The sequence below is a fragment of the Carassius auratus genome, unplaced genomic scaffold (genome assembly GCF_003368295.1).
Source record: "Carassius auratus strain Wakin unplaced genomic scaffold, ASM336829v1 scaf_tig00216545, whole genome shotgun sequence".
NCBI classification, from domain to species: Eukaryota; Metazoa; Chordata; class Actinopteri; order Cypriniformes; family Cyprinidae; genus Carassius; species Carassius auratus.
Window position 1 is genome coordinate 711,275 of NW_020528624.1, and position 22,232 is coordinate 733,506.

Below are 22,232 nucleotides of genomic sequence, written 5' to 3' on the forward strand. Positions count from 1 at the left end.
AAGCGCCCGCTAGAGGACGATGTTCAAAGTTCCCTCGAAAGGGAACTGTCTCCGGTTACGTATGTAACCATAGTTCCCTGAGTAGGAAACGAGACACTGCGTCCTATATCTCCCTGCCATGCTTCGGACCCAAGCTTCAGACGAAGAGGATAATGACGTGCTCTCCCGGTGCTTATTTATAGTCACGCCGGTAGTGACATCGGAGGCTGTCGCCGGCCAACAAGTTGGTATTTTTTCAATATATGCTTCAGACACGGGTCACGATGAGGTGTTCCCCAAAGCAGCCCCTGGAGGATGCAGTGTCTCATTCCCTACTAGGGGAACTGTGGTTGCATACGTAACCTGAGACAGTTTCTTGGGGCTGTCCAATAGAGAGAATGTTTTGTGAGAATGAATGTTTTGTTGGACAAAACAATGTTTCTTAGGGAAATACAAAGATTTTGCAAGAGAACCCATTGGTTCAACAACATATAACTTCTGCTAATGCCGTGGTTCACAATCCTGGTCCTGGAGAACCCCAAACACTGCACGTTTCTGACACACAAATTTGTGGTCTTCACTAATGAGCTGATGAGTTGAATCAGGCGTGTTTGAATATGGAGACATCTAAAATGTGCAATGTTGGGGGTTCTCCAGGACCAGGATTGGGAACCACTGTGCTAATGAATCGATTCAAGAACACAAAAAATGTCAGATTATATTATTTGATTTACAAGAACAACAGAAAAAAAATCATTTTTAAAATCATATTAACATCAAGCATGTAACTGACAAACGTTGCATCACAGGTTGAGCTTTAGTTCCAACCACACAAGTTTGCAATGCTGTTTGTGAATGTTGAGCAGGTCGGGAAGCTGGTGCCGTAAAGCCACAGTGTTTACACTTAGTTGTTCAAGCATATGATGCAGGGCTAGAACGAAGAGCCACACATGCACTTGTAGTGATGTTTTGATGTGTATGTGAGCTTTATGGGAGATATGATGACATTAGCTGTCAGTGTATCTCTCTAATAATGACGAATGGAACTTATTACATCAGTGTTAATTTCCCCTCCACAGATTGGTCTCAGATGCTGATACTTATCTGGGACTGATCAAATTGCATGAGTATAATCGCTGAGAACAGACCCTATTAAAATCCGGGGCCTGTGCATCTGATATCAACTCTAATGCGAGGTCAGATTAGTCGTCATTTGTTTTGTCTTTTGACATGTCACCATTTTCAAACTCCAGCTGAAAACACAAGCAATTATGGACAAACACAAGCAATTATGGACAAATCTGAACATCTACTGTACCACCATATCCAATACAATATTGTCTGCCATACATAAGTCATCATAACCTACCAGTTATCCAATTTCTTCACCTAATTCATACCATTACTTAGAATTTTTTTTTTTTTCTTTCATCACAGCCCTGCTGTTAGAACCAGATTGCTAAATATGTGTATAACATTACACTGTGATCCTCCTTTGAAATTATTCAGCTTTGGTTGGCCTCAGTTGATTTAATTAAAGAAACATGATATTATTAAAATAATAATAATAATAAAATAAAAAATTAAGTATGTTGCATAAATGCTAGAATCTTGAGTCAGCACTGGTTATTTGTGGGCATTACATTTTTTTTTTTTTTTAGCATACGCTATTGTGCACTAAATGCCAATGCTTCGCACAGCAGAATATCCTCTTGTCTCTTTATGCATTCGAGAGGACCTGGTTAACTAATTGAACTCATTTGATATAGATGTGTTAATTGCTCTAGTTGAGCAAGTGCTGTAATTGGGTCATGATTGCTCTTGCTCTCCTCTTCAGCATGCACATTTCCGTTAATAATATCAATGAAGCTATCATGAGAGCTGTGCTACCGAACACAGCTTTTTTACCGAATCACTGTAACTAAGGTAATACCTGCACTGTCTATATTGTGTACTATTTTATGAACAGAATTCTGGGATATCTCGATTAATTAGAATAAATGATTATCAATCATTGCTTTTATGTTTAAACTCAGTGCTTTTAGTGGTTCATTAGGCATTTCAATTTGTCTGAAATTCATCCTGCGTGCACTTTTGAAGTACTAGCCAACAGATGTGTGAAGTAATCCACCAAATCTAAAATTAATTTAAATGTTTTAACTTTCTCCCCACTTTCCCAGCATGCAACAGAAAACTCCTTATGTCAGTCCAGAGACGACAGGCCTCTGAATTCATATTATCAGTATTTGAAGAACACATACACTGCTTTCTCAACTGAGTTGGAACAGTTGCATTGTGGGAGCACAAGTTCTTCATTCTTCTGGCAATGATTGGCACAGGTCCAAATCTATGGAGCCCCAAAAGGGGCACGGAGCTGGGAGGAAAATTATTTATTATATATTTTATCTTTTGCATTCTTTTACAGAAAAAATAAATCAATAAAAATATATTACTTCCTTCCATCTATTACTTCCTTCCACGTTTTTCGACCAACATGTCCCTTTAGGGTCTCCATACAAATCTGCATTTCTATGATGTCAGTATGTAATTATTATTTTGTGTTATATTTTGTGCTTATTCTGATATATTGCAGAAGAAATATCAAGGAATCACTTTTGTTTTAAATTAAATTCAACCTGAATTAAGAAAGTAAATGTATTTTCATGTTGACTTACCCAACATCCACAGTAAACCATGCACAGAGAATGCAGTATCAGCCTCAATCCAAATGCATGATTATTTCATACAGCACATCATGCACAATGCATTTATCCTTTTGAAATATAGATGAATCATTTCTGTGGCTGCCGGCCATTTTTTTGCATGGTTTGCAACAAAATTAAATAATTTATGGAGGAAATATGAGAGGCTGTCTGTTTGCTTGAGTGACACAAGACTATGAACGCAACCCAAACAGCAGAGTCATGACATTTACATTTACATTAAGTCATTTTGCAGACGCTTTTATCCAAAGCGACTTACAGTTGGGGAATACATAAAGCGATTCTTCTTAAAGAGAGGCAAGCTAAAGGAAGTTCTTGTAATACGAAGTTTTATGCATTGTTCTCAAGTAAGTACATGCTCGAAAGAGAACATGCAACGTTAGAAAGAGAAGAAATCAATAAAGAGAAACATATATATATATAAAAAATTCTTAATTTAGGATTAAGTTACATTAAAACATGAAACAGATGCATCACTGACAGTTGTGATGGTTGAAATTTAGGGATCAAATTTCAGTATTTTCGTCATCTTAAGCTATTAGTTTATTTATACACCCAGAACATCTTGGGTATTTTTCATTGTCATTTTCGGCACATTTTGGAGATGGATGTGAAGTGGAAAAGGTTATTGTCTTGTGTCTTGGTACAGTTCTGGGGCTGAGCTGCAAATGAATTATTCATGCTAATAATTGAAGAAGGGCACTGAAAAAAGAGTAAAGAGCAAAAAGAATGAAAGGCAAAGGATGCATGATGTGTGGGGAATGCAACCATTTAACGACATAAACGTGTTTATTTCAACATTTTCTTAATACTAAATATAAGTTATTTATTGCTGTCGATTTTGCAAAATGATAGATGGACATGTTCTTGAAAGTTTTGTGAGATTTATGCATCTAGTCCTTGCATGACTCCTGGCTCTTGTATTCAGACTCCATGTATATGTATGGTCTTGCGTCGGCCGGGTAGTGAGTGGGTTGAGAAATCCAAGTCCAGGGTTAACCAGGAACTCTGACCTTAATCATCCCTGATTAGTGTTCTCATCCCCTGAGGAACAGGCAGTCTGGATCCTGGATTTAACATTGATTAGCTGGGAACATGTTGTCCAGCCTTCTGTCACCCACGTGGGGCATCAGCAGATGATACTGGAGTTAAATATGTTGTTAGTTGGTCAATTACTGTCACTGGTAATACAGAAAAGCAAGTAAAAATTGGACAACATACATACTAAAATATTGCAGAGGGCAGGGAATTCACAGGGAAATCTGTGAAGATTTCTACGGAATAATGTGGATGCAGATCCCATATAGGCCTAGTCATGAGATGAGTCTCAATTTGATTAATTTGCTTTAAGAACATGATTAATAATTTTCCACAAAGTGCATTAGATTTATATACAATGCTGTGCAAAAGTCTTCGGACTCTGGTATTTTCACCAACAAAAAAATGGTTTTAAGTCAGTTATTTATATCTTTTGCTGTAGTGTGTCAGTAGGAAATATCAGTTTACATTTCCAAACATTATTTTTTGCCATTAATTGTAATAATCCAGTGAGATTTTTGTTTGCACAAAGAGTCTGAAAACAGCCAGTGCTCCACACAGAGATCTGATCTGATCATCATCAGTCTGTCTGGAAAAACATGATGAAACAGAACAAAATGAGACAGACTAAATCCAGAAGAGCTGTGGCAATGTCTCCAAGACACTTCAAAGAAAACCTATCTGCAAAACTACCTGAAAAACAATGTGCAACTGTTTCACCTAGGGCAAAAGGTTTTTTAATATTTTTTTTAATTATTTATTTTTTTACGCATAGTGTGGTCACACCAAATGTTGATTTAATTTAGTTACGTTAATATAAGTTAATTAATAAGATCTATTTTAGGCATTATTTTGTGATGGCCTAAAACTTTGAGTGGGTCTACAGGTTCCTTGAAGTGTTTTGGAGACATTGCCCCAGTTCTTCTGGATTTAGTCTGTCTCAGTCTGTTCTGTTTCTTCATCCAGACAGGCTGGGTGATGCCGAGCTTGTTGGATCTGGATGTGTAAAAATATTCTATTCTATTCTATTCTATTCTATTCTATTCTGTCAGATCAAAATGTCTCTCTTGAATTTGAAAGTGTGTAAGCTCTCACATATGCAATTATAATCATCGCTTACTGAAAAAGGGCGATGTAATTGCTGTGAAATTATGTGATCCTCAAATTCCACAACACAGCTCAGCTAATCTAAGAATCATGCAAGAATGAATTTCCTTCTTTTTCCCCCTACCTTTTCTAATTTTAACCGCTGCAAAACGTGTGCATTTTCCCAGTTTTCCATTGCACTGCTGGTAGCAGGTCTCAGATGACTGCATGTAAACTAGGAGCTATAACCCCCTCTAGGGTATCAAATCCTGGACTCTCATTTCTAACTAGGTCAATGCTTGCTATAGCTGCAGACTCTCTATTTTTCCTTTTCTGTCTGTCTCTCTCTCTCTCTTTTCAACCCCTGTGCACCACTAGATCCATTTTTCATCTCGTATGCATCAACAACAAAGTAATTTGGGTCCATTTCTGCAGTCATTTAACACTACGCAATATAATCCTGAAAATAAATGAATACGATTTCCAGAACTAACAATCATAATTGTCGCTTTTCTATGGCTGTCTATGTGTGAACTGTAAGAATGGCTGCAGTTGTTGAAAGCTTTTTCTGTTTCAAGCTCTGGGCGACTGACTGAGCGATTGGCTCAGTTGCAAAACAGTCACGTCCAATAGTTCAATACTCCGCTCCCTCAGGTCTGCCAGCACTGGCTTCAAAGAGACACCACGTGTGGATTCTCTTATCTTGTGAAAGCAATAAATGTTTTACATACATTTGTTTTTGATGGAATATGAAGTCAAATAATAGTACAGCATGTTATATGCCTTTAATTAGGGTTAGCGAGTGTAACCACAATATTTTTTTCCTTGTTTTTTCAGGACCAAGATATCTTATTACATCCACGGGGGCCTTGTATATTTTGGATGTGCAGTCAGAAGATGCAGTGAATATTTATCGCTGTACCACACGGCACCGATACACAGGGGAGACCAGACAGAGCAACAGTGCCCGACTTCTTTTATCAGGTAAGGGCGCCTTTGTGTTGCTTTCACGGCTTCACATAAACCTTCTCTTGTATATCTATAGATGGTTGCAAGCGCTTCATGATTTGGTAAAAAAATTCATATGGCAATCGTTTTCACATTTTGCATTTGAAATTTTAATTATAATTGAAAAACACAATTAAGGAATCAAATAATAATATTGTATTTTGGTTGTGTTTACATAACAAATATCGTCTCAGGTCATGTATGTAACCTGGTTCAATGAGAGGGAACTCAACGCTGTTTCATGATGTTGACACTATGGGAATGTCTCTGTGTGAGCCTGTGTCTGAAGCAATATGGAAACAAGGACATTTTGTTGGCCATCTGTAGCAATGGCAACTCCTGCACCATGGCATCCAGCCCTAACTAGGGATGTATTGATTCGATACTCAGGATCTGTATCGGCTCTGATACTGGCATTTTCTGTGGACTGGGCATCGGAGAGATCTCAGAGGAGATCCAAATCCAATATTGTACATATAGTATTCTGTGTTATTGTTGAGCCCCACGAAAGGCACAAAAACATTATGAAGCACCAAATAGTTTCCGTGCACTATATTTCAAGTGTTCTGAAGTTATTCCATAGTTCAGTGTGAGGTACAGATGAATATTTAAATCATTAAATTCAAGTTCACATAAACTCTTCTCTCAGCTGTGGCCGTCTGTCATCCTCGATTCATTAATCAAACTCTCTTCAAGAGCGCACAGTAACTGAGGTTTAAAACTGTTCAAAGAAAAGGCTTAATAAACTAATGAACAGATTTTATACACTATGTATCAATATCTCTTCCCTTTGTTCTATTGATGTCTGGTTCGTGAACGAATCATTCGATTTAACCGGTTCTTCTTAGTGAACCAGTTGAACCAGTTCACCAAATGTGACTGAATCGTTTGAAACGGTTTGCGTCTCCAGTAAGCATTAATCCACAAATGACTTAAGCTGTACACTTTTTAAATGTGGCTGACACTCCCTCTGAGTTCAAACAAACCAATATCCCGGAGTAATTCATTTACTCAAACAGTACACTGACTGAACTGCTGTGAAGAGAGAACTGAAGATGAATATGATCCGAGCAGTATGTGTTGTACTATTCTAGCCAGACTCGGATGGCTGTGCAGCCTGCGCACTGTGACTCTGTGTTGTTTCAAGTGCATCATTCTGTGCACGGGATACGCATAAGCGCTCTGTGCCACTCTGTATGACAGCCTTTAGTATTATAATACATTTCTGCGCAATCTAAGATTATCAGTAGTCTTACTTGTTCCGTCCTATCTATGATATGTTGCTGCCTTTATTACTGTGCTATACATTTAAAGGAATTTACTTGTTTTTTCATGAATGTATTTTACAACAATACAAAGAGCAATGTTTTTCGAGTTTCATTTGCTGCTGAATTATTGACTAACCTAGTTTATAATAGTATTTTGTATATATATTTATTTTTTATTTCTTATTTTTTTACTGTGTCGGAATCAGATTGGATCTGTCTCGGCAGATACTCCTGAATTTTCGGTATCAGATTGGATCGGTTCTGAAAATATTTTTATCGTTGCATCCCTAGCCCTAATGGAGCTGAAAGGTGTGAGAGTGAACCAGGAGGGACAGTGGGTCGACTTCTCTGAGGCAAACAGGTTCAGTTTCACACTGCCAATCTTCTGCTGAATTAACTCCTCCACCTTGGCGTGGAGTCTCCATTCCCTGGACCTCAGCACCTGCTTCAACAGCATGTCTGCTCTCACATTTAAATGCCCTGGAATATAGACTGCCCTCAGGGAGAGCAGTCTTCCTTGAGCCCAAAGCAGAAATATGTTAGCCCTTCAGGACTGGGAGAATGTACCTGAGAGTCATAAATACAGCCTTCATCTCAAGGCAATTTATGTTCCAAAGGACACGTTGGCTGTCCCAGACACCTTGGGCTGGGCGATGACAAATATCAAAGGGGATCTGTCTGTAGTCACTATCTTGCAGCAGTAGTTTGCCATGTACCCAGTGTGGAAACCATGGTGAAAAACTGGAGTTTCTTCCACATAGAAAAACCCTTGTGGAGCATAAGGTGGAACCCTCTGCATTTGAGCCACAGCTTTAATGGTCTCATATACAGGAACCCCAAAGTCTTCATGTTTGCTGTAGCTGCCATAAGACCAACTTCTGGTATTGGCAGACAGATATTTCTTGACCCAGTCTGAAGTCTTTCAAGGTAGTAAGGATATACTCAACTCAAGCAGGAGACTGTCATGCCTGCATGGAAGTAGAGTCCCATACCATCTTCAGATGTCATCCTCTGACTCAGAGAAAGGTCACTATTTGTGACTGTCAGTCTCAAGCCCAGAATTCTCAAGTGAACAAGGATGGCATCTCAATGCTGAACTACTAAGTCCCTCAACTTGGCCACTATGAGCCCATTTCTGGTCGCTATGTTGAGCAGAGATTGGGCAAAATCCACGCTGGGGACCTCCACCTTCAGAAACACCAAAGATGGCAGGGTAAGCAGAAAAGTCCCTAGAATTTTTCAAGGAGGAGATGAGACACAATGACATGAAGCCTCAATATCCTCCCTGAGAGAGCATGCCCTGGACACCTTGCAGCCACAACTGTCAGGGCTGGGTTTTTTTGGCCATCCTAATGACAATAACTGTCATCAGATCAGCCCTATTTTTGGGTGGCCATATACAGCAACTGGACACCCAGTTTTTCCAGAACACGCAAGCCTGATGCGCCACCCTTCTACCCCAAGAGGAGCTAGGGTTTTCCTTTCTTTTTTCATTTTCAATTCCACACGAACATAAACAATTCCAAACATGCAAACACACACACAAACCCCGGCTTCCTGAAGACAATGATGCTGATGATGTGCATTTCAGTTGTCTGTGGTCTTGGTGATGAGTTTTCGCTACTCTGCCTGACCATGCTGACTGCCAGTAGAACTGGCATTTTTCCACACATGCTTCAGACACGGTCTCACACAGAGGCCTTCCAATAGTTTCGACGTCATGATGCAGTGTTCAGTTCCACTTCATTCTTTAGTTGAACAATGCCTTCAAGTCATTTTGCTTCCCAAAGTTAAGATATGTTTAGATATTTGTACTGGAAAACAACAAATTTATTGTGTAAGTATTTATTTATTTATTTATTTATATATATATGAGAGGTATGCAGTTTGAAATTTGCAATTTGATCAGCTCATGGTCAGATCTGCAGCCAGGTTGTTTAGTGTCAAACACCTGAGCTGTAAATGAAGAGACTAATTAATCTGGAGCCAGTGGAAAATGATATCATGGGAACACAGATTGGCTGATTGCCACCACAAGGATAAGCATGGTGGATTTTTAATTTTGCTGTTGGAGCAAAAATTACATTTACTGTGGTCTCTTATTTATCTCTATGGAAGCTTGTTCTTTTCTTAGTCCATGTTCATGTACTGTGTCTGATACTTTATTTGATCAAAAATAAAGTACAACAAGTAATATTGTGAAATAGTATTACGATTTAAAATGACTGTTTTCTATTTTATTTTATTATTTTTAAATGTCATGTATCCCTCTGTTGGCAAAGCTGAAATTTCAGCAGCATGTCTTCAGTGTCAAATGATCCTTGAGAAGATAATAATTATTCAGACATTGTCAAGCATCATTGCAAACGTTGAAAACAGCTTTTGCTGCTTAATATATTATGGTAGAAACCATAATAAAATACTTTTGAAGTTTGGAGTAAGTAAAAATAATAATAAAAGTAAAATTCACAAAATGAGAACCATTTTTAATAATTGAGCACCAATATTAAATGAACACCAATTCAACATATTCAAATGATTTCTAAAATTATCATGTGACACTTAAGCCTGACGTTATGGCTACTGAAAGTCCAGCTTTACCTCCAGAACGATAAATAAATTCAAATAGAATTGCAATATTACTATTGATAAGCGATGTTTGATGAGCATCTTTGAACTTTCTTAAAAAATTCAGAAGAAAGAAGGAAATAAATTGTTACTTATTCCAAACTCTTGACAGGTAGCATATAAAGCAAACATATTTTTTTTCTCACTGTTCTTTAGAACCGGTGGACTCTGCTCCGGTAATTCTGGATGGGTTTGAACGAAGGGAAGTTAAGGTGGGTCATCGGGTGGAGCTCCCGTGTAAAGCGTCCGGTCACCCCCTGCCCAGATATCGCTGGCTGAGGGACAACAGCCCCTTAGAATCAGACAGCCGGTACCACCAGAGTGTATCTGGCCTTCTCATCGAGGCCACACGACCCAGTGACGCAGGCAGTTATGTGTGTGAGGTGTGGAACAGCTTCGGGAATGCCAAAGTGGTCGGACGGCTGGTGGTTAAACGTAAGATATCTTGTGACAGTATTCAACCACTGTAGCTTTCAGTATTCATGTTTGGATTATTAATATGTCATTAATATATTTTTGTTTTTTGCTTATTTATTTAGACACTATTATATTTAATGGTGTATTATTGGCTGTGTTTTCATCTACCCCAGAGCCTCTGAAAGCAGTGGTGAGCCCACGGAAGGTGAGAAGCAGCGTAGGTAGCCAAGTGTCACTGTTCTGCAGTGTGACTGGCTCTGACGAGTATGAAATCGCCTGGTACAGGAATGCTGAGAAGATCTATCAGGGTATAAACGTACGTATCACGGGCATCAACAATGAGAACCTGGTGATGGAGGGAATGGCCAAGAGTGATGGAGGAGCGTATCAGTGCTTTGCTCGAAATGGCAAGATGTCCACCCAAGACTTAGTGCAGGTAGTCTTAGAAGGTGAGTAAGAGTGTTGTTTATTAGGATTAAATAGCTAAAAGTACACTGTAAAAAAAAATTCTAAGTAAAATAAAACAATATTGTAGTTGTTAATTTGTTGTTGTTGTTGTTGTTTTTACAAGAATATACTATTTTATTCTTTCTACTCCAAGGTTAATTTCATGTTTAATTAATTGTGTTACTTGTCATTACTTTGCAATTAAATGTGAAATTTACTTGCAATTTCTGACTGAAAGTAGTTTAAAATGAAATTATACACCATTTTTTTTCAGTGCATAAAAAAAATTATACCTGTAATAATGCAGTAATGAGACATAAAATACTGTGTCAAACATTGCAGAACATAAAATTATCTCTTTTGACCCCTTTTGTTTGCAAAATAATGTTTGCATTTGCATTAGGTGTTAGCATCTACTGTACCTAAATATATTATCTTAAAATTTGTTATTACTTTTAAAGGGTTAATCCACCCCAAAATGAAAATGTTGTCATTAATCACTTACCCCCTTCTTGTTCCAAACCTGTAAAAGATCTGTTCGTCTATGGAACACAATTTAAGATATTTTGGATGAAAACCTGGAGGCTTGAGACTGTCCCATTGACTGCCAAGTAAATAACACTGTCAAGGTCCATAAAAGGTATGAAAAGCCATCATCAGAATGTTCCATCTGTCAACAGACATGCAATGTGGGTTATATGAAGCGACAGGAACAATTTTGTAAGTGAAGAAAACTAAAATAACTAATTTATTCAATAATTTATTTGTCAACAGTCTCCTCTGTGTCACTCCATATCACCATGCTTTGTGTGCTCTTCTGTTTCTTCCGTGCGACAAGGATGCACTGTTTCTATGTGTATTTAGCTTTGATCTAGAATAAAACAGCACATCCTTGTGGCGCAGAGGACACAGAAGGCAGATGGAGTATTCCGAAAACGACTTTTCATACCTTTTATGGACTTTGTTATTTACTTGGCAATCTCAGTTATGCAAATCCAATGTTTGACATTTGTAAATGAATTTACTTCTTTAAACCACTACTTCAACTACTATTTTTTATCTAACCTGGCGAAGAATGACACACACGATTGTATGATATCATAGATAATGATTGGTACATTTAGATTGATTTCATAAGTCAGTCAGAATAAATATATGCAGAATGTTACACAAACATTGGATTCAGCTGTGGAAATTGTCAAGCATATGTGTAATTTGTTTCAATATAACCTTCTGCTGGACTCTACTAAAGCTACTCAGCCCTGCAGCTGAAAAGATTTGTTGCTTAATCTTGGTTGCTGGGGCAACTGTCTCCTATTGGCACAAAACTGTATAAAGATGATATTGATAATCTATAAATATGTTTAAAGTCAGGATGATCAGAGAGTAAAGATTTCAATAGAATTAAGCTTAAAAACACAGTGTTTTGTTGTTGTTGGTGGTGTTTTTTTATGTCCATTATTTACTGTGAATGTGAAGAAGTAGTTTCCTTTCAGTTGGTCACTTTTGACGTCACATCGGTATATGACAAATAAGGAATCTCGCCAGAGAGAACAATCTACTTTTGAGTGTAAACTAAACGAGCCAATGCACAGAAAAGTTTTCAGAATTTAGCAGTATCAAAAGAATAACAGTGAAAGCTAACACTGTGCTTCCTGATGATATTGCCCAAGGGTAACATGTAAAGCGTGAGAAGTAATGGCCCTAGTACTGAGCCTTGAGGTACTCCATGCTGCACTTGTGATCGATATGATACTCTTCATTCACTGCAACAAATCGATGGCGGTCATATAAGTACAATTTGAACCATGCTAATGCACTTCCATTAATGCCAGCAAAGTTTTCTAGTCTGTTCAAGAGAATGTTGTGGTCAATAGTGTTGAATGCAACACTAAGACTCAATATTACTAATAGAGAGCTACAACCACAATAATATGATATGAGCCAATACGTAACTGATATATTTATTTATTTATTTTCCTGTGTTTTGCAGAAGGTTTCATTCACTTAGAAGCTACATGTATCTTTAAAGATTTCTCATTGATTGAACATTTGTAGGGCTGTATGTAAACATTTGCAAAAATAAGACAAGTCAAATCTGTCTTCCACTTCTCTAGATGGGACGCCAAAGATTCTCTCTGCATTCAGTGAGAAGGTGGTGAGCCCGAATGAGCCCATCTCACTGGTGTGTCACGTGAAAGGAACCCCACTCCCCACTGTCACCTGGACCTTGGACGATGACCCCGTCATCAAAGACAGCAACCACCGCATGGATCGCATCATCACCACAGAAGGTCACGTGCTCAGCTACCTGAATGTGTCTCACACACAGGTCACTGATGGGGGTGTCTATCGCTGCACCTGCAACAACTCAGCTGGATCGGTCTCCTACCAGGCTCGAATAAACGTAAGAGGTGCTTGTCAGATCAGCTCCTCAAAAACACCCGCACCACACGACAAGCACACACATCAATTCCATGTTTGTTTGGAGATTGTCTTGTTTCTATTTGGAAATTTTAGCTAGAAGGTAAACTGTGTTGTTTTAGGTTGTCCATGCAGTGCAGCCACCTAAAAGGTACAGTATGTTCTCATTGACAGCAACTTGCAGCAACAAAGCAACTTGAAGTTATTTATTTTCAATGAAATTTGGCACTTGGAAGAACCGTGAGCAGTGACCATTGATGGCACAACAATTCATGCAAATGAGAGCCAATGGGAGTGAAAGCAGTAGAGCTCTTGTGATTTGCCTCCTGATAGAGTTAGACTGGAGTTAAGTAGGAAAGAGGGCCAATGTCCTACACAGTTTAGCTTCAAACAACTCCAAAACACACTCGCCGAGATGTTACAATTGAGATAACATTAGAGATTGAATTAGTGTCTGCGCATTTTCAGTGACATTGGTCTCTAGGGTATTTTGTCCATTTCTTTTCCTTTAGGGACCTTTAAAAAGTCTTTGTTAAAGCGTTGAAACAAAAAAAGTATTTGAAAATGTTGAAGATTTGACAAAAATACTTTTATGAGGGAAAGAATTACAGTCCAGTAAAGCATTGCAAATAACATAATTGACAAAAAAAAAAACAGAACATTAAAACAATTTTATTTTAAACTATATATTTTAAGTGGATTGTAAAATAAGCATACACATACAAATATTTACATATTATGACAGCATGGTGAGACCAAATCGATTACGTCAGTTGCAGTATTTTGTGGAATTTTGCTGACCACAGATTTCTGATTGGTGGAATTTTCTGTGCCGTATCATGACTGGTTTTCACCACAAATTTAGCTGTCAAGCATGATTATTTTTTTAAATAAACTGTATTAGTGTAAACAGATGGCTTTAGCATATACCATGAGTTAACAGCTGTTTACCAAAGAAGAAAATGGATAGAGCTTTTTCTTCCGAAATCCGACTGTTGCATTCTGTTGGCCAACAGTACGGTGACATTTAGCCATTTATTTCCTATCAGTGCAATCCAAGGGGTCAAGGTTTGGCTGGTTAATATCGGCCATTTAACCCCTGCTGATAGATGCTTTAACTATAGTATATCAAAAAGCATCTTTCTCCTTTGATGTTTATTTAAAATGGCAGTGCACTCTATTCTGAAGTTTAAGTTTATTTTTATGGAGTGTCTAAAACACAGATAGCCTGTCTCGTTTGCAAAGGCTATGTAACTAACTTGGTCCACCATTGTTAGGTCAAGCCAGACAAATTTGTTTCTTTTGATGCGACCAACGCAACTGACTGATTTATATTTTTTTGTACTTAATGTAAATAACATCAAATGCTATTTGCTCTTAGTGCAAATAGCCTCTGCCTAATTTGGAAAGGAATGGGAATAAATGGGAATTAGATCAATGGGAATGCTAACGCAAAGGTTTTTTCAGGTATGACAGACTTCCTTGGTGTGAACACACCAATTATATATATATATATAGATTTTTTTTGGGGGGGTAAGTGTTCATACTCAATTCTGAACTGTCTACAGTCAAGTTATACTGCCTTCCCTCTAATTGGTTGTTGTTACGTTGTGCTCATTTACATAAAGTTCTTTGACTACCCTTAAAGGTTCAGCCCCAAAATCTAAATTCTCTCATCAATTAATCACCCTCATGTCATCCCTGATGAATATGGCTTTCTTCAGATGAACACAAATAGAGATTAAATAAACTAACAATTCAATATTCCATCGTTGAGTTTGTATAATGCAAATGGATAGGCCCCTGAAGGTTTACGCTTCAAAAACCATCCATATGACAATAATTCATGCAACCCCATGACAAATCTGTTTCTTCTTTAAGAGCTGTGTGTGAGGAAAATTTGAAACGTTATAAACTATAAGTTGTCACATATGTCTGCACATTTTGAAGCATGATGTAAGCACATTGATAAACTTGAACAAGAAGTGATGCAGAACCACAGAGGACCATCACTTATCACACAAGATTCACAACTTGCTTACCGTATATAAACTGGGCTTAAAATATTAGTATTTTTCTTACATCTATTGTTTGCTTCAGAAGACATTTATTTATTAGCTGGGTTGTATGGATTGTACGGTTTTTGAAATGGATTGTTTTTTCCTAACATTCTTGGTTTGTGTTCATTTGAATGTCATATGCATTTGGGTTGGCATGAGGGTGAGTAAATGATAAGCAAAGTTTTATTTTTGGATAGATTTTCTCTGTAAATTAAACTCTCCACAAAGCTTTGAAGTTTGGATTAATTATTATCACTTTTTTAGTTAGTTACTTACTGTGAATTTGTTCAGAATATATCTATTAACTGAAAAAGAATGTTTGACACGTATTACATAAGCCTTTCAGCTGATTTTCAGAGGCTCTGTATACTGATAGTTCTTTCTCACAATAGGTCCTGCCAGTATTCGACCAATGAAAAATGTCACTGCCATCGCTGGGAGGGACACGTACATTCACTGTCGCATCATTGGTTACCCGTACTACTCTATTAAGTGGTATAAGGATTCCAATCTGCTCCCGTTTAACCACCGCCAACGTGCCTTTGAGAACAACGGCACACTGAAGCTGTCCAATGTGCAAAACTCAGACGAGGGAGAGTACACGTGCTACGTGTTGGTGGATCCAGAGAAACAAATTCACAGGAGCGTCCATGTGACAGTGAAAGGTACTGCTGTCTAGATGACTCGTACTTTACACAAGTGTGTAAATTCACAATTTACACACTTGTCCCAGGACATTTGTGCTACATGAAAAGCTATTAAAATGAATCCACTTCAATCTTCAGGCCAGTAGGCAACCATCTAACTACCAAAACATCTCAATTGCAACCATATATTAATGCATTAATAACCTTTCAGAATACCTTATCAACTACATACAGTAGCAACACCTACAACTGTAGCATCATGGAAACTAGTGTTACATGGAAATCTATACCATTTTCTAAAGAAGGTATATATATATATATATATATATATATATATATATATATATATATATATATATATATATATATTACATTTACATTTATTCATTTAGCAGACACTTTTATCCAAAGCGACTTACAGATGAAGACAGTGGAAGCAATCAAAAACAACAAAAAGAGCAATGATATATAAGTGCTATAACAAGTCTCAGTTAGGTTAACACAGTACACGTAGCATGGGATTTTAAATAATATTATAAATAAAAAGAAAACAGATAGAATTTAAAAAAAAGAATAGAGAAAGCTAGTTAGAGGTCTTTACACATAAACACACACATCCATATACAGTTGCATAATAAATGAAAAGAAAATTGAATACAAAAAGATTAGAAAGGTAGTTAGATTTTTTAAAGAATAGAATTAGAATAGTGAGTGTTAAAGTTAGAGGGTCAAATAAAGATGGAAGAGATGTGTTTTAAACCGATTCTTGAAGATGGCTAAGGACTCAGCTGCTCGGATTGAGTTGGGGAGTTCATTCCACCAGAAGGGAACATTTAATTTAAAAGTCCGTAAAAGTGACTTTGTGCTTCTTTGGGATGGAACAATCAAGCGATGTTCACTTGCAGAACGCAAGCTTCTAGAGGGCACATAAGTCTGAAGTAACGAATTTAGGTAAATGGGTGCAGAGCAAGAGGTAGTTTTGTAGGCAAACATCAATGCCTTGAATTTTATGCGAGCAGCTATTGGAAGCCAGGGCAAATTGATAAACAGAGGTGTGACGTGTATTGTTTTTGGCTCATTAAAAATTTATCTTGCTGCCGCGTTCTGAATTAATTGTAAAGGTTTGATAGAATTGGCTGGAAGACCTGCCAAGAGGGCATTGCAAAAGTCCAGCCTGGACAGAACAAGATCTTGAACAAGGAGTTGTGCAGCATGTTCCGAAAGAAAGGGCTTGATCTTCTTGATGTTGAATAAAGCAAATCTGCAGGATCGGACAGTTTTAGCAATGTGGTCTGAGAAAGTCAGCTGATCATCAATCATAACTCCAAGGCTTCTAGCTGTTTTTGAAGGAGTTATGGTTGATGTGCCTAACTTGATGGTGAAATTGTGATGGAACGATGGGTTTGATGGAATCACAAGCAGTTTTGTCTTGGCAAGGTTGAGTTCAAGGTGATGGTCCATCATCCAGGAAGAAATGTCAGTTAGACAAGCTGAGATGCAAATAGCTACCGTCGGATCATCAGGATGGAATGAGAGGTAGAGTTGAGTGTCATCAGCATAGCAGTGGTATGAAAAGCCATGTTTCTGAATGACAGAACCTAATGATGCCATGTAGACAGAGAAGAGAAGTGGTCCAATAACTAAGCCCTGAGGCACCCCAGTAGTTAGATGCTGAGACTTGGACACCTCACCTCTCCAAGATACTTTGAAGGACCTATCTGATAGGTAAGACTCAAACCATTGAAGTGTTGTTCCTGAGATGCCTTTCGCCAGTAGCGTTGATAGGAGGATCTGGTGGTTAACCGTGTCAAAAGCAGCGGACAGATCAAGCAGGATAAGTACTGAAGATTTGGATTCTGCTCTTGCCAGTCTTAGAGCTTCAACAACTGAGAGCAAGGCCGTCTCAGTTCAATGTCCACTTCTGAAGCCAGATTGGTTGCTGTCAAGGAGATTGTTGTGTGTGAGAAATGTAGAGACTTGTTTGAACACAGCTTGTTCAAGTGTTTTTGCAATAAAAGGAAGAAGGGAAACTGGTCTGTAGTTCTCTAAAAGAGATGGGTTGAGGTTGGGTTTCTTAAGTAGTGGAGTTATACGTGCCTGTCTAAATGATGAGGGAAAAACACCAGTGTGGAGGGAAGTGTTGATGTTGTGAGTGAGTGCAGGTACAACTTCAGGAGAAATGGCTTGAAGGAGATGAGATGGAATTGGATCAAGCTGGCAAGTTGTAGGGTGATTAGAAAGGATGAGTTTTGACACTTCTGCCTCAGAGAGTGAAGAGAAGGATGTAAATGAGTGTAAGTTTGCTGGTGATATGAGCTTGACTGATTGTGGTGTGGAAAATTGTGCACTAATGTGTTTAATTTTATTAATGAAAAACGTTACAAAGTTGTCAGATATTAGAGATGAAGCAGGAGGAGGAGGAGGATGACAAAGAAGTGAGGAAAATGTTTTAAAAGCATGCGAGAGTTAGATGAATTGTTAATTTTGTTATGGTAGTATGTCCTTTTAGCAGAGGAGACATTAGCAGAGAAAGAAGATATGAGTGACTGATACACAATAAGATCAGTAGTATTTTTGGACTTGCGCCACACCCTTTCAGAAGCTCTAAGCTTAGACAGTGTTCGCGTAGAACATCAGATAACCAAGGGGCAGAAGGGGTGTTACGGGCTGGCCTGGAAGATAAGGGGCAAACAGTGTCTAAACAAGATGTAAAGCCGCGTTTCCACCACAGGAACTTTACCCAGGAACTAGGGACTTGGTCCGGTACTTGGTGTGTTTCCACCGCAGGAACCAGGAACTAAATAAAAGTTCCGGGTAAAAAAATGCCCCCCAGAAAGTCCCTGCTGGCGAGGTGGTACTTTTTTAAAGTTCCGGAACTTTCGGGGGCGGGACTTTGGCGCTAAACATGCTGATTGGTTGAGTTCACGCAGCATTGGTTGAGTTCAACCACCATTTATTCGGATCAACATTTTCAAAATATTACTGTTATTGTGTCATGAAATGTAATTTTAAAAGTATTTCAGGCGAGAATGTAGTTGTTTGAAACTCAAATCTGTTGTTTATTTATAAAGACAGCGCCTATTTAAAAATGTGTTTCGCCGATCTCAGAGACGGTAAGCTCCACTCGATCAGCGGGAGCTCAGTCCTCATGTATCCGCAGAGAGCAGCCTCTCCTGGGATAGATCTTCTGATATGTGCCGCTGGCTCTGATGTGTCTTTAGTGGTTAAACATAAAATATAATTCAGCTGCGGGGTAAATCTAACAGGTTTTCTTTGGTCTGTATTAAATTTATCTATATGTTAAAATGAAAATAAAAAGGCAAGTCTATATAAGATTTCTTTCATTGTAATGGCTGTATATAACGTTACACTTATCCCTGAACTAAGTACATTTCTGCAGCTGTTATTATGTTTAAATTAAAATGAAAGGAGGCAGTGGTATTTTATATCCTATTTCGTTTTATTGTAAATATACTGAGGGGAAAATTGCAGTAACCAAAGCGATCTGAGTTCACGCAGCATTGGTTGAGTTCAACCACCATTTATTCGGATAATTTTCAAATATTACTGTTATTGTGTCATGAAATGTAATTTTAAAAGTATTTCAGGCGAGAATGTAGTTGTTTAAAACTCAAATCTATGGTTTATTTATAAAGACAGCGCCTATTTAAAAATGTGTTTCGCCGATCTCGTAGACGGTGAGCTCCACTCGATCAGCGGGAGCTCAGTCCTCATGTATCCGCAGAGAGCAGCCTCTCCTGGGATAGACCTTCTGATATGTGCCGCTGGCTCTGATGTGTCTTTAGTGGTTAAACATAACATATAATTTAGCTGCGGGGTAAATCTAACAGGTTTTCTTTGGTCTGTATTCAATTTACCTATATGTTAAAATGAAAATAAAAAAGGCAAATTTATATAATATTTCGTTTCATTGTAATGGCTGCATATACACATTTCCCTGAACTAAGTACATTTCTGCAGTTGTTATTATGCTTAAATGAAAACGAAAGGAGGCAGTGGTATTTGATATCATATTTCGTTTTATTGTAAATATACAGTAAGGAAAATTGCAGTAGCCATGACGAGCAGACTGAAGTTATCAAGTACGCTGCTGTTTATAGATTTACCGGATTTGCGTCGTCGCGGACATCACACTCCCTAGACAAATGCACAAAGTCTGAACCAACTACCGAGGATGCACGTCCAAAATCAGCAGTACTTTTTTTTTTTTTAATCGGCGGTACTTTGTATTGAGAAACGCGCGCAGACCTACGTCACCAGTCTATTTGCCTAATCTACCGGGTACTTTACACCGCGGTGGAAACGCAGAAAGCAACAGGTCTGGGGGGAAAAAAGTTCCTGGGAAAAAAAGTTCCTGGTACAAATGTTCCGGGTAATTTCGGTGGAAACGCGGCATAAGAGTGGAACAGAAAGTATCAGTAGCACTGTTAGCATCCAAAGATGCAAACAGTTTAGGGGAAGGAAGTGAAGATGAAACCATTGCAGATAGCCGGGAGGGTCAAAGTGTGCGTAGGTTACGTCGAAAGATGACATGTGGAGGGGTAAGTGATGTGTCAGGGATCATGTTGAGGTTAAGAGTGAGGAGGAAGTGATCCGACGCAGTGGAGTAACCAAAACATGATCAGTAGAGCAGTTTCGTGTATAAATAAGGTCCAGTTGGTTGCCTGATTTGTGAGAAGCAGTAGTTGACACTCGGTTGAGATCAAAAGAGGCAAGCAGAGTGTGGAAAGCAGCAAACAGAGGTTTATCTAGATCAATGTTGAAATCTCCAAGCATAACTAGGGGAGTACCATCCTCAGAAAAGGTTGAGAACAACACATCTAGTAACTCAATCTAACATAATCACCTCATTATTCACATGTAGCAGCTGATTGGTTTCTTTTCACATCAGCAACCAATGAGCATGCTGCTCAACATTCAAATACTTGTTCTTGCTGTAGCAGTTGAAACACACTTCAGAGACCTTCCACCTTCCCCAGCTCCACCTGTATAGATCTAATACGGGGTAATTTCACGCATGTTATATGTGCAGCAGCAGTATTTCTTGCATGGATGCAGTGGATGTACTGGCAGCAGAATGTCTCTGGAAGTATTCACATATAGTCACATTAACATTGACATATATATTATGATGCTAAACTCTCAGAGAGATGTTATGACAGAACTATGAATAAAAACAAATTAACCAATAATGAAGGATAAAAAAATATATAATAATAGTCCATAAGCATCCTAGAGAGCATTTGTTTGGGCAAAAATCTGCATAGTGCTCCAGGATGATTTGCTGGGAAAGAAAAACTGCGTCTTCTAAAATTGAAAAGGAAAAATTTGAATATATATGACTTATACAGAGAAGTTTTCACCATTTTAATCACTATTTTTTTTTTATAGTTTAATGATCATTTCACATTCTTGCAGGATCTCATAGCTACAGTAATTAAACATGACAAGCTTTACCTTAAAGCACAGTTAGAGCACTGATTAGAATAATCCAGACAATAGGCGGAGTTTCACTTTTGTGCATGGGGGGGCACCTACCAGTAGATGCGGTGTTCCCCTCGGAATGTCTGTTTCCCTTTACGCAAACTTACTACAATTCTTGCCGAGTTACTATACGTACGATCAGAACTAGCGTGCGCAAGAAGCGTTACTGGATGTACGGCAAGTCAAATAGTTCAAAATACCGTCCTAAATCTTAAACTTGAAAATAAATTTAAGACGTGAGGTTTTTCAACTTGAAATGTAAAAACATAAGACAAAAATAACGGAACAACTGCAAGATGAATAATTAAAAAAAAAAGAACATAAACGGGAGTGTGAGAATCATTTTACTATGCTGCAGTGTAGCAAGAAATTTGTCCCTTTTTGCTTTCCTTACATCCAGGTGTGTTTGGTGTATTTGCATGCGGGTATGTTGCCAAATACGTGGAATTCAGGCTACTTTGGGAAAATGTTTGATTAACTAATGGTTGAAGTGCCAGAGTTAGAAAACTCCACACTTTTACTAGTGGGTTTATTAAAAAAACGACGAATGTCCATTTTGTTTATTTAGCATGTAGACTAAAGCGGGAACAGAATGAGAAGAGAGTCCACTCACGTAACTTACCGCGATACTTTGAAGTCCACCAAAATAAGCTTATTTTTCAATATAGTAATTAAAAATAAGTAATTCTAAACTTACTCATTATATCCACAAAAATTATAAGATAGGACAAATAAAATTAGAAAATATGAATTCTGTATTTATTTTTATTTTTCAAAGCACAAGACAGTGCCCCCCTTAGCCCCCCCCCCAAACTCCGCCCATGATCCAGACATTTATATCATTACAGTTAAAATATACACTAGTTATACTGCAAAACTGTGTTGTGATGTGTTTGTGAGTTCAAAGTTTCAAAGTCATAAAGACAAAAAAGAAAAAATCCCTGATGTGATTGAGTTTGCTAATTTTCTTCATTCATGGTTAAACTTCTGAAGTGTGCGAAG

At 38.1% G+C, this 22,232-nt stretch overlaps 1 protein-coding gene across 3 annotated transcripts in view; it reads left to right on the forward strand.

Moving 5' to 3' along the window:
- LOC113098390 (Down syndrome cell adhesion molecule homolog) overlaps positions 1 to 22,232 on the forward strand; it is a 123,984-nt gene that overhangs the window by 71,774 nt on the left and 29,978 nt on the right. For all 3 annotated transcript variants that reach the window (XM_026263437.1, XM_026263435.1, XM_026263436.1), the window contains 5 exons: positions 5,664 to 5,810; positions 9,887 to 10,165; positions 10,321 to 10,596; positions 12,712 to 13,008; positions 15,471 to 15,743. In XM_026263437.1, coding sequence (XP_026119222.1) covers positions 5,664 to 5,810; positions 9,887 to 10,165; positions 10,321 to 10,596; positions 12,712 to 13,008; positions 15,471 to 15,743 — 1,272 coding nt within the window. The remainder of the gene's footprint in view (positions 1 to 5,663; positions 5,811 to 9,886; positions 10,166 to 10,320; positions 10,597 to 12,711; positions 13,009 to 15,470; positions 15,744 to 22,232) is intronic.